This window comes from Eurytemora carolleeae, unplaced genomic scaffold, assembly GCF_000591075.1.
Source record: "Eurytemora carolleeae unplaced genomic scaffold, Eaff_2.0 scaffold57, whole genome shotgun sequence".
Taxonomy (NCBI): Eukaryota; Metazoa; Arthropoda; class Copepoda; order Calanoida; family Temoridae; genus Eurytemora; species Eurytemora carolleeae.
The window spans coordinates 440520-454519 of record NW_019396351.1 but is presented as its reverse complement, the minus strand read 5'-3'; the positions used below and the strand labels follow the sequence as shown (position 1 = coordinate 454519).

The 14000-nt window shown below is 33.7% G+C and overlaps 1 protein-coding gene across 1 annotated transcript; it reads left to right on the top strand.

The window, feature by feature from the left end:
- The first annotated feature begins 3968 nt into the window (after positions 1-3968).
- LOC111701529 (ly6/PLAUR domain-containing protein 6B) lies at positions 3969-11931 on the top strand. The gene is made up of 5 exons (XM_023472837.1): positions 3969-4046; positions 7366-7801; positions 8546-8669; positions 11059-11140; positions 11452-11931. Exons 2-5 carry the CDS (start codon positions 7714-7716, stop codon positions 11623-11625), a joined length of 468 nt encoding a protein of 155 aa, XP_023328605.1. The 5' UTR covers positions 3969-4046; positions 7366-7713; the 3' UTR covers positions 11626-11931.
- The last annotated feature ends 2069 nt before the right edge of the window (positions 11932-14000 follow it).

Below are 14000 nucleotides of genomic sequence, written 5' to 3'. Positions count from 1 at the left end.
TTCCGTACCACCACATTTGACTCTTCCGGGCAAAACTTATTTTTTAAATGGTATATTTAGGGCCTTTAAAGTGTCATTTTAAAAAATCCAGCCGCGTCACACAAAAAAGCACACCTCAGACCATTTTTTTCAATTCTACTTAATATTTTGTGTGTTGAATTCTTAAACTGTTTTACAATGAATTTTTTTGACAAATTTGACTGAGCATTGCATCTTAAAATATCACAAAGTCTAATGATTATACAATTGCTGACTCATTATACTAAATCCATCTTAAAATCACTCATTAACCAACTTTGTGATATTTCAAGATGCAATACTCAGTCAAATTTGTCAAAAATCGATCTCTGTAACTCTCTTATCTCTGCGCTAGAGTTACACAAATAGAGTGCAGTAACTCTAGAGACAGTATATTTCAGTATTGAGTTACACAAATAGAGTGTAACTCTAGGGACAGATATATTTCAGTACTAGAGTTACACAAATACAGTGTACCTCTAGGGACAAGTGTATATCAAAATTAGAGTTACACACATAGAGTGTAACTCTAAAGACAGTATATTTCAATATTAGAGTTACACAAATAGAGTGTAACTGTAGGGACAGGTATATTTCCGTATTAGAGCTAGTTTTACAAATATAGTGTAACTCTAGGGACAGGTATATTTCAGTAATAGAGTTACACAAATACAGTGTAACTCTAGGGACAGATATATTTCAGTAATAGAGTTACACAAATAGATAGTAGATTTTAGTCCATGGATTATTAACTATACTTCTTGAAAATATTTTTTAAAACTTTTTGCGAACGTTTTTTCCATTAGAAACTTGGTCCCAGCAAATCAAACTTTTTTGACCTCTCATCACAATTTTATGTCGCTGCATAAGGTTTTTAGAGCCTAAAAAGGTCAATGTTTACAAAAATGTTTTTAATAAAAAAAGAAACAGTCTGTTCATGAGGCGTATCCCATTTATTTTAAGTTACCATGTTGGTTAATTACTTAGTTAGAGAAAAGAAAAGAACACGAAAAAACACGGTTTACGAAGGGACTTTTACGCCTTTCTTATAATAATCTTAAAGGGATTGCAGAAATAATTTCAAATGAACCTCCATTCATAGAGGGTGATGTCAAATTTATGGTACCCTTTAAAGCTTTGTTTAATCATCCATGTTTTTCTCTTTGAAAACAGATTATTTTAAACTGTGGTTTTTTTAAAAGTGACTAGCTATAGCGGATTTTGTTAAATGCATGATTGTACTCATAAATCATTCCAGCAATTCAGTAAGCTAAACTATTTTCTTGAATCAGAAATACTTGAAAAAGAAATACGTTTTTGGACGTCGGAAATACAGGGGCATTCATGTCATACAACTTCTAGATTCAGCTAGAGAGCCAGCTGGTTGTTTGCAGTAGTTTACGGAGGAAACAGGATGCATTGAATCCGTCATCTTGAACGGATACCATCTTCTCAAGAATAGGAATTATAACATTTGCATAAAAATGGACAGGGTAGGCGAAGTTTTTTGATTAGTTTAATCTTATCTTGGTTAATGTAGGTTTGGGGAGAGGTGGCTGTAAAGGAGGGGGAGAAGGGGGAATATGTAGGTTTGGGGAGAGGTGGCTGTAAAGGAGGGGGAGAAGGGAGAAGAGTCCCTTGAAAAATCTGCGAAAATGTTGCGGCGCAACTAGGAAGGAGTAACTTCTAAACCCTTTCATTCAAATTTTTAAGAATGGATTCTAAAGAACGATTGCCTCCGCTGCCACTGAATAACTCAAAGTTTAGCGAATCTATAGATTAGATTTTCTTTTAAAAACAATCAAAAAGGAGGGATTATAGTGTTCCCCTCCGGCCCCGGCCATTAAAGGTTTATTACTAAAAAGTTACCAAAAATACGAAAATAGGGTTATTTTTAAGAAAATTGCATAAGCCGCCATTATAGTGTAAATAACTAGTTTTAAAAACGACACGACTAAATCTTAGTTTTAATGAAAAAATATGGTTTTTGTAAATTATTTTTTTAATAGTAAATTTTATTCATTTTTATTTCTGCTGTAAAATGAAATTTAGTTTAGGTCATTATTTTCTTCTTCATTACTCCCGCCGTTTACCCGCGCTTGAACGAACCTCTTTACTTTACTTTGTGTTTCAGTTAGAGCTACAATTGTAGAGTGTGAATTAACGTTGACAAAACTACGAATTTTAAAAACTACTTCTTATTTTCTGTTTAAAAACGATGGTTTTCAAAAACAATGGTTTTGTTTATAGTTTTCTGTTAGTTATACGAGGTATGTTCAATAAGTTTTTGCGAATTTTTCTTTTAAGGTACTCCGTCACTTTCAAAGTCTTTTGTTTTTCCATTATATTTTGTTTATGGTCCTATCTGCAGACCCTGTAACTGAATAAAGCTTCAGAACTATATTTTTTTATTTCACAAGTTTCCCAAGATTAAATGAAAAAAGTGTGTGAACAGAAAATAAAGAACACATAAAATTGCACTTATTTTACTGTAAGACAATTGTAATTTAAGAATACAGCTGTACTGTACTGTACTGCCATCTATTGTACTAGAATCTATTTGCTCCCAACGGACTTTTTTCATCAAACTTTTGATTTTTATGTAATCTGCCTTTTCCCGGAGGTTGTTTAGCTCCGTTGTCACAGCACAGGAAGTTTTAAATATAAATCCGGGAAAAAGGACATTTGATGGAATGATCTTGACTTGTATAGAGAAAACTGCAGGCAAGGATAAGTCCCCAAGCTATTTTTATACATAATAAATATCAATTTCTTAGTCCTAAAACCCCTTATTTGAATGTATTGTTTATGAAAAGGTTGGAGTCAACCCACTCAACTTATAATTTTTAAACCAGGCTACGAACATTCCCGTGGCTCTACCGAGTTATCAATCAAAATTTAAGGCAACACGTTTTAGGGGTTCATGAGTTGTGATCAGACATGCAAACAACATGCAAACAAAAAGACAAACAGAATACTACTCTATATATGTATATTTATGTATATATATAACAGAATACTACTCTATATATGTATATTTATGTATATATATAACAGAATACTACTCTATATATGTATATTTATGTATATATATAACAGAATACTACTCTATATATGTATATTTATGTATATATATATAAAGATGTAATCTCTGTTTGCCTGTCTGTTTGTTTTTCCGATCATAACTTACCAAGTGCGGGTAAACTGTGGGAGCGACTATGAGTCCAGGGCAGCGCTGGATTTCCATGCTAGTATAATATATTAATAATTTGAGGAGTATTTTCTATTTCCGGATTTATATTTCGTGTCTGTTTCACTAAATCAGTTCTAGAAGGTATAATTCTACTAATATTCCACCACGCCTGATTACCCTGATTACAAGGGGATTTTGCTCGTCAAAGGAACTGATTACTCGCCTCAAATTGTAATTCTCTAATTCTTATATCTTTGCAATCTAACGTTCACCTTTCATATTTCAAATGTATGAACTATATTTTTACAGATAATCTAATTTTGAAATATCAAACGTGTACAGCAGATCAGGATGCAAAGATTAAGAGATCATTAAAATAGAGTTTGTTGCGAGTGTTCAATTCTTTCCTGTGAAAAACATCAACTTTTTAATATTTATCCCTTTATTTCTGACACTTATAGTTTAATAATTAAATGATATTTTTTTATTAGAAACAACAAATCGTTTACATTTAAGATTTATAAAATCCATTTAAGAAGAATTTAAAGGAGTTGGAACTGGTGTAAAACTGTCAAGAAAGATGCAAAAAACATGGGTCTAGGATTGCGATTAGGAGGGTTGGGATGGTTTAGATTCTCCGGATGGTTTGTCCGATGGTACTTCTCATTCCCAGGCTAGGTTTAGAACCAATTAACGAGGGGGAGACACTGAGCGTATATACAAGTATATATATGAGCTACTCAGTCACATACAGGACCTCAAACAGAAGGGACAGTAGGGTCGCACAGCTCTATCTATCTATTAACCTACCTTGAAACTTAAAAACTTCAAAAAGGTGATTTATTAACGATAATACGTCGTGATCAGGAGTTAGAGTTGAGGAGGGGGGGTGATTATTGATAAGCTATTGGCTTCCTTTGTTACTTGTTTTATTTGATCTATTCAAACTCCTTGTTTATCATTCCAATTATTTGAAAATATAAGTTTAGAAACCTAATGATATGATATTAACAGGAAGAACGGAAAGGTTTATTAAGCGAAATATGACATAAAAATAAAGTGCTTGAACAAACTAAAAGAAAATAAAACGATCAAAAAAAGGAGAAAAAGTGAGGAAGTGATTTTTGTGTTTAAATATTTTATTAACAGGAAGTAAAGGGAAATGTGAATGAGTAAAAATAAAAAGAGAAATTGTGTAAATATATGTGTTAGTATTATACCAGACCATGGATTGGATATTGTCAATGGATGATCCAAATGTCAAATGTTAATAATACCCATTAAACGGTTTTCTCACACATCCCTCATCAGTATACAATCATTCATCATTCACTCATCCTATATTCAGCATACAATCATTCATCATTCACTCATTCTACATTCAGTATACAATCATTCATCATTCACTCATCCTATATTCAGTATACAATCATTCATCATTCCCTCATGCTATATTCAGCATACAATCATTCAGCATTCACTCATTCTATATTCAGTAAAAAATCATTAATAATTCACTCATCCTACATTCAGTATACAATAATTCATCATTCACTCATTCTATATTCAGTATACAATCATTCATCGTTCACTCATCCTATATTCAGCATACAATCATTCATCATTCACTCATCCTATATTCAGCATACAATCATTCATCGTTCACTCATTCTATATTCAGTAAACAATAATTCATCATTCACTCAACCTATTTTCAGTATACAATCATTCATCATTCACTCATCCTATATTCAGTAAACAATCATTCATCATTCACTCATCCTATATTGAGCATAAAATCATTCATCATTCACTCATCCTATATTCAGTATACGATCATTCATCATGCACTCATGCTATATTCAACAAAAATAATTTATCATTCACTCATTCTACATTCAGTATACAATAATTCATCATTCACTCATCCCATATTCAGTATACAATCATTCATCATTCACTCATCCTATATTGAGCATAAAATCATTCATCATTCACTCAGTTATGCAATCACATATACACTCCACACAACACATATATACTCCACACAACACATATACACTCCACACAACACATATACACTCCATACTATACACATATACACTCCACACAACACATATACACTCCACACAACACATATATACTCCACACAACACATATACACTCCAGACTACACATATACACTCCACACAACACATATACACTCCACACACAACATATACACTCCACACAACACATATACATTCCAGACTACACATATACACTCCACACAACACATATATACTCCAGACTACACATATACACTCCACACAACACATATACACTCCAGACAACACATGTACACTCCAGACTACACAAATACACTCCAGACTACACATATATATTCCAGACTACAAATATATACTCCACACAACACATATACACTCCACATAACACATATACACTCCAGAATACACATATACACTCCAGACTTAACATATACACTCCAGACTACAAATATATACTCCACACAACACATATACACTCCACACAACACATATATACTCCACACAACACATATACACTACACACAATAGATATACACTCCACACAACACATATTAACTCCACACAACACATATACACTCCACACAACACATATACACTCCATACTATACATAAACACTCCACACAATACATATACACTCCACACAAGACATATAAACTCCACACAACACATATACATTCCAGACTACACATATACACTCCAGACTACACATATACACTCCACACTACACACATACATCCACACTACACATATACACTCCACACAACACAGATACACTCCACAACAATCATCCACAAACAGCATAAAGACATCACAAACAAACACTTTGTTTTCATACAAACACCCTATAATACCAGAGTTTGGGCAGGAAGATAAAGAGAAAATATGAAGAAGTGATGTCAGGATTAGGGATTAGTTTAATCCTACTTTACAGACATAAACACAAACAGGGTTCACTCTAAAACAGGGTTCACTCTAGAGCAGGGTTCACTCTAGAACAGGGTTATCTCTAGAGCAGGGTTCATTCTTGAGCAGGGTTCACTCTAGAACAGGGTTAACTCTAGAACAGGGTTCACTCTAGAAAAGAGTTCAGTATCTAACAATGTTTACTGTAGATCAGGGTTTACTCTAGAACAGAGTTTTTTTCTAGAACAGGATTCGCTCTAAACCAGGGTTCACTCTAGAACAGGGTTCACTCTAGAACAGAACTCAGTATAGAACAAGGTTCACTGTAGATCAGGGTTTACTCTAGAACAGAGTTCTTTCTAGAACAGGATTCACTCTAGAACAGGGTTCACTATAGAACAGGGTTCACTCTAGAACAGAGTTTGTTCAAGAACAGGATTCACTCTAGAACAGGGTTCACTATAGACAAGGGTTCACTCTAGAACAGGGTTCACTATAGAACAGGGTTCACTCTAGAGCAGGGTTCACTCTAGATCAGGGTTCACTCTAGAACAGGGTTCACTCTAGAACAGGGTTCACTCTAGAACAGGGTTCTCTCTAGAACAGGGTTCACTATAGAACAGAGTTCTTTCTAGAACAGGATTCACTCTAGAACAGGGTTCACTATAGAACAGGGTTCACTCTAGAACAGGGTTCACTCTAGAACAGGGTTCACTATAGAACAAGGTTCACTGTAGATCAGGGTTTACTCTAGAACAGAGTTCTTTCTAGAACAGGTTTCACTCTAGAACAGGGTTCACTATAGAACAGGGTTCACTCTAGAACAGAGTTTGTTCTAGAACAGGATTCACTCTAGAACAGGGTTTTCTATAGAACAGGGTTCATTCTAGAACAGGATTTATTCTAGAACAGGATTCACTCTAGAACAGGGTTCTCTATAGAACAGGGTTCACTAAAGAACAGGGTTCACTATAGAACAGGGTTCATATCCACAGTTTTATTAAAAAGATATTTTTCTACATTGAAGCTCACTTAAACCCTTGGCTTTAAGATACGAAGATATCCTATCTATATAAATACTCTCATTAACATACTTTAGATTCTAAACCATGGTCAATTGTACAAGAAGCTTTAGGGACTGAAATAAGCCTTTCATTTATAAATATATTTTTAATAATTCATTTCATTTCATATTTATTTAGACACTAGTTGGCAGTACTGAAGCAGGATGAGCTAAACCCAATTATCTGAATTGAATCCTTTAAACTAAAGGGTTTAAAACCGGATCAATAAGCCCTAGTTTCTTTGCTTGATGAGCCAAACCCTGTATTTTTAGCTCAAGATGTCTAAACTAGAACGTCTAGTTAAACTCTTTTTTTCACCATAGCTTCTCAAAAAAGTATTAAATCAACAGCGAAACCGTGCATTCGAAATATGCAGATGTTAAGAAGTGAAAAGTAAAGCACTTTAATCTCTGTATGAACGGGTGATAACAAACAAACAGTAATTAAACAACAGCTAACCCGTAGTTGGTCGGTTCAACCGAGAGCATGGAACTCCGGGTTCAGGTTATCCTAACTATTCTTCTACACCTGGTCTGCGTATCTACAGGATATAGAGATCAAGGTTTTCCAACCAGTAAGTAAATTTTACAAAATGACAACAAACTTTCAGAAAATATTTATTAATTAAATGGACGAAGCAAGATTAATAGAAGCATTTTTCACAGGGTAATTTTTCATTTTATTAAATTTAAACAGTTTGGCCGCATTTTTGGTTGGTTTGATCACATTTCTGCGACATTCTTCTAGTCTCATTGGAAGCACTAAATTCCTGGGCGCCTATGGGACGGATCATTATATGATGCCTATTTTAACAATATCTTTCAGAAAAAAACTGTAAAATTCTTTAAAATACATGAATTCTATGAAAGCTTCTTTTAAGATGAAAATCGGAGATTCGAAAATTCAATATTTTATAGAGTTTGTTCGTCTAACTCTCGCATATACACTAATAAACACTTTAAGCAAAGCTTGAGGAAATACTAAAGAAAACTATTCCTCACTTAGTTTCGCAAAAACGAATCTTGTAAATAGAAACATTTTTAACTAGTTTTAAAACGTTTGTTTCTTCTAATTGGACCAAATATTGGAAACTAAAGTTTTTAACAATTCATCTTATTTTCTTTAGGAACAAAACGTAAGATAACTCCTCACTGGAGGAAAAAATATTAAAAGGCTTTATTTTTTGTTTAGGATTCTCTTAAATTTTGAAGTAGAAAAATCATTATTTCTAAGAGATAATGTGGTAGATGAAGGAAGGTGGGCCGAAGAGGGGGCTTTCAGAAGTAATAAATCCCTTGCATAAATAAGTTTAATTAAGGTATAACCTGTTTCACCTGCTCGAATAGAACCAGTAACCCTGGGTGTAACCAGGTAGCAGTTGATCGGCCTTGTCCAGCTCATCTACCTGCCTGTATGTCCAGGCATAATCTTTCTAATGGCAGGTAATACAGCACACTGGTACAAACTGACCAGAACTAATGTTTTGTGAAACTAGGGATCAATCATTAATCTACAGATTAATTTAATTCCTCTTCGAAATCTCGTGATGGTCTTACCCTGCAAGGATAACTTTAATTGGTGGGTTTAACATTGATTATCAGAGCGCGTAACTTTTGAAGAGGATAGCGCTTAGCTTCAACAACTGAACTCGATATCCTCTGCACAAACATTTTAAACTAAGATTTAAGAGTTAAATTAGAGTTCATTGTTGCCCCTATAGTGTTCCAATAAAGTCTAAGATTGAACTATTCATGAGAAAATTAATCATCTGAGCGCTGAAGACACATATGTTTAAAGCGTAAGTATAAGTGACCCCATCCATGCAAAAATGACAATACCCGATTCACAATGGTACTCTAGAAACCTTTTTCTGATCATTAATCTTAGTTTTCCTTTGATATATCCATAATTTGATTATTTTTGGTGATGTGCAACTGCAGGCCGTATGACATAGTACAATTTTTATTTTGAGACTGTTGAGTCAAAGGCATTTTATAATGGCAATAATCAATTAAAGATTTTTTTAGCGAAAAATTGGATTTTTTCTGAAAAAAACTTGGAATTAAGATAACTTATATATAAAGATGTTGAGATGTATTAAACCAGCTCAAATGAAATCTTTGTGTATCTAGCTAAAAAAAGATATTGTATTACATTTACTAATAATCTATAAGGTAAAACAAAATCGTCTGCAGTTTGGAAAATCTAAACTTTATGATCACCACAGCTGCTACTTGGACTGAAATTTTAAATATTTTTTTCCAGCAAATATCTGCACAAAGACAATAAAAAAGGGATAGCAAGAGTAGCAGAGCCCTTTTTTCAATTTTTTTAAGGACTTTACATTAAAAGTCGGATAAATTTTCACATTTTATTCCAAAATATATTTATATATTGATAAATATATTTGTTAGTTGATAAATATATTTCTTTGTAGATAAATATATTTGTTTGTGGATAAATATATTTGTTATAGTTGATAAAAATATCTGTTTGTTGATAAGTTTATTTGTTTTTTGATAAATATATTTGTTTGTGGATAAATATATTCGTTATAGTTGATAAAAATATCTGTTTGTTGATAAGTTTATTTGTTTGTTGATAAATATATTTGTTTGTGGATAAATTTATATTTGTTTGTTGATAAAAATATTCATTTGTTGATAAATATGTTTGTTTGTGGATAAATATATTTGTTTTTTGATGAATATGTTTGTTGTTGAAATGTACATTTGTTTGTTGAAATATTTTTATACTAGATTGATTTATTTGTTTTTTGATGAATATATATTTTTGATAGATATTTTCTTTGCTGATACTAAGTTTATTTGTTGTGTTGTGTCTGTGGTGGTTGAGGTGTGTTCTATAAATTGATAAAACCTATTAAGAAGAAAATCATTAACTTTAAATCATTAATTTAATTAACCTTAAGTAAACACACGCACCTCTGACCCTTCAGTAAAAGTACATTCAACCTAATGTCTGACCGCGTCAACATTGTTGAGTGTCTGCTTTATTTACCCAATGTCCAGGCGTTACAGTACAAACTGGGACCGGAAAGGTTGACCCGGCTCGGAAATTAAAATGTACTACGGCTACCACTTCAAATTAAAACGCATAACAGTCCCTTTTTAACAAATCTAAAACAACTTCTACCTTCTCATGTCTTCTACTTGTTTTTGATAAAAAATGTTTTTCTACACATTATGTTACGAAATAATAAACAAAGGCGACAAAGAAGTCGTCATTTAATACCCATGTTTATTGGGACACCCTGTACGTGGCTGTGAATAATATATTTACTTATCTGTTTCATACAGATTTTTGTTTATTTTATTACTTTTCTCAAATAGTTAATGGTGCTTGAAACATAAGAAAAATAAGTTTTTAACGTTTTCTTAGTAGAATATATTTCCCCTGCTACATGGAAGATTGACTGTACAGTACACTGTTTAATGTACACTGAGCCTGAAACTTAAGACAGAGTATCGAAATGAAACCCAGTTTTGGAAACCTGGTTTCATGAATGGGGTCAGGCAGTTTTGTAGATGCAAATAGTTTTGTTAAGAAATATTGTTTTGTATATTTTTAAAAATTTAAATCGACGCAAAAGCATTGAAGTTCGGGAGTTTCGTTCTACGACTCTCTCTTAATTTTCCGGCTCTGCAGGGTAAAAATTTGGACAATTTAGTTTACAATAATGACTAAAATATAGCTCTGGAATAAAAAGAAAAATTACAAATTAAAGTTACTCCGTATCTTTGCTGGCAGGGTTGTATTATCAAGACTAAAACAAGTTTCACGGAAGTTATTACATTTTTGATCATTTAGAACTATTTCTGTGAGTAAAACCTGCAGTACTAAGCAGGAGTGTACACAGTTAACAGGGTGTTATAGAGATCAACAACTGCAGGTAAATATACTGTACAGATATGTACGCCGATTTATTAAAATAGATAGCATAGAAATTACACACGATCTTAGAGGATATAAGAAACTAATTTTTTATTTACATAAATAGTTGTAAACTGTAAAATTATTTATTTTTTATGTAATTGTAGTTTTGACATCAATTCGTTCCGGCAACGTACTGCAAACTGATAGAAAATATTTGAAACATTTTCAAACATTTTTTATTACATTTACAGATTATCTGGTTCATCAGTTATTCTTATTAAAATTAATTTTCAATTCGTTTGTCGAAAAATTTATTTCCATTTTCAGGTTTGCATATCCTGCTGTGATGAATCGTACTGCAACGAGGGTATACCCTGGACACCTGTACAAGCTGTGTACATAAAATCAGATGCAGATTCTATACTTAAAGCCAGCATATACAAATTGTTTGTACTATTAACAGTTGTAGTTCTAGTTATTGACGGATGGTGTAAGAGTTGATGTCGGAAAACTTTATTCATCTTTTTCTTCAAGAATATTGTATTAAATTTTTATCGTAGATTTTCTAGCATCTTCTTTTGTGCACTATTATAATTTTGTTTTAGAAGTCCAGCCCGAAAGATTTTAAAAAATATTTCAATCTTTTTAAAGTGATTTTATTAGAAATTCTCATCTTTCTTGAGTAAAACCAAAAAAAACCAAAGCGTTGTTCATTAAAACCAGCTGCTCACCAAATAAAATGATGAAATTAGTTAGGTTGCAGCAAGGTACTAATGCAAGGAAAGTTATTTCAGAGGTGCACGCATTTTTTGTACTACAGTGTACTGTCTTTGGGCGGAAAAGTAAACACAAGACGGATTCCACAGCCTGACATGGAATCCATTTTCACAAAAATAATCTATGAAATATTCTGGTCATAGGAAATTATTATGTGAATTATCAAAATTATCAAAATTAAATGCTTTAATCCTCCTCGGATACTAGACGAACACTGATGCATCTGTCTTGTTTACAAATTCCGCCCAGAGAGAACTGGTTTCAATATGTACGCAAAGTATACACAACCGCAATTAACTTTCCTTGCATTAGTACCTTGGGTTGCAGTACATTACAGGATGTCCTGATAAACATAGAATTTGTTTTAGATCGTTATTGATCTGCACGGCGTTGTCTCGAAAATACAATCGGAGCCAATAATTTAAATTTACATAGAAAACTGCTAGTCTTGGAATATTCAAAATGTTACCCTCCTTTTTAAAAATTAAGAAATTCAATTTTAATTTATCCTCTAAATATTAAATACCCGATATCTCGGTCAATTTTAAAAATAAAAAATAGGTAGACCACATTTTAGAAGTCCCATGATACCTGCAACTATTTTTGGATACAATTAGGCTATTAAAAACTATCTTAATTCAAAGATAGACCTTATTTAATTTTTCTCTTTCTTCCCATGTTTGGAAAACCTGTAAGTAAGAAAGATAAAAAACATTTGTAAAAAATAAAAATACAAAAATTGCGCTTTTTGTTTTAAAACATTATAAATGCGTTTACTTAACTTATTTGATATTATAAACGGAAATCTATGTAGAGTGTTAAATTTTAACATTTAAAATAAATTTAATTAGATACAATATGTCTCTGTCAAATAATGTCAAATTTATAATATTTAATCTGAAAAGCATAAATTACAATATTACAAAGGAAATTAGGAAAATTCAAGCGAAATAACTAGATATAAAAGGCATGTTCCGGGCGTATCATGTTCCGGGCTTATCATGTTCCGGGCTTATCATGTTCCGGGCGCATCATATTCCGGGCGTATAATGTTCCAGGCATATCATGTTCCGGTCTTTGCGTATCATGTTCCACGCGTATCATGTTCCGGGCGTATCATGTTCCAGGCTTATCCTGTTCTGGACTTATCATGTTCCGGGCTTATCATGTTCCGGGCGTATCATGTTCTGGGCGTATCATGTTCCGGGCGTATCATGTTCCGGGCTTTTCATGTTTCGGGCTTATCATGTTCTGGGCGTATCATGTTCAGGGCGTATCATGTTCCAGGCGTATCATGTTCCGGGCGTATCATGTTCCGGGTTATCATGTTCCAGGCTTATCCTGTTCTGGACTTATCATGTTCCGGGCTTATCATGTTCCGGGCGTATCATGTTCTGGGCGTATCATGTTCCGGGCTTATCATGTTCCGGGCTTATCATGTTCTGGGCGTATCATGTTCCGGGCTTATTATGTTCTGGGCTTATCATGTTCCGGGCGTATCATGTTCTGGGCGTATCATGTTCCAGGCTTATCATGTTCCGGGCGTATCATTTTCCGGGCGTTTCATGTTCCGGGCGTATCATGTTCCGGGCGTATCATGTTCTGGGCGTATCATGTTCTGGGTGTGTCATGTTCCGGGCGTATCATGTTCCGGGTGTAGCATGTTCCGGGCTTATCATGTTCTGGGTGTATCATGTTCCGGGGGTATCATTTTCCGGGCGTATCATGTTCCGGGCTCATCATGTTCCGGGCGTATCATGTTCCAGGCATATCATGTTCCAGGCTTATCATGTTCTGGGCTTATCATGTTCCGGGCTTATCATGTTCCGGGTGTATCATGTTCCAGACGTATCATGTTCCAGGCATATCATGTTCTGGGCTTATCATGTTCCCGGCGTATCATGTTGCGGGCGTATCATGTTCCGTGCGTATCATGTTCCCGGCGTATCATGTTGCGGGCGTATCGGAATAAAATCTGTCAAATTAAGATCTTTAAATAGAAAAATATATATACTAGAAATTCAAGGCGCTTCGCGCCCTTCTTTCTAGGCTTTTAGGGCGCTTCGCGCCCATCTTCTAAATTAATTGTGAACATGTTC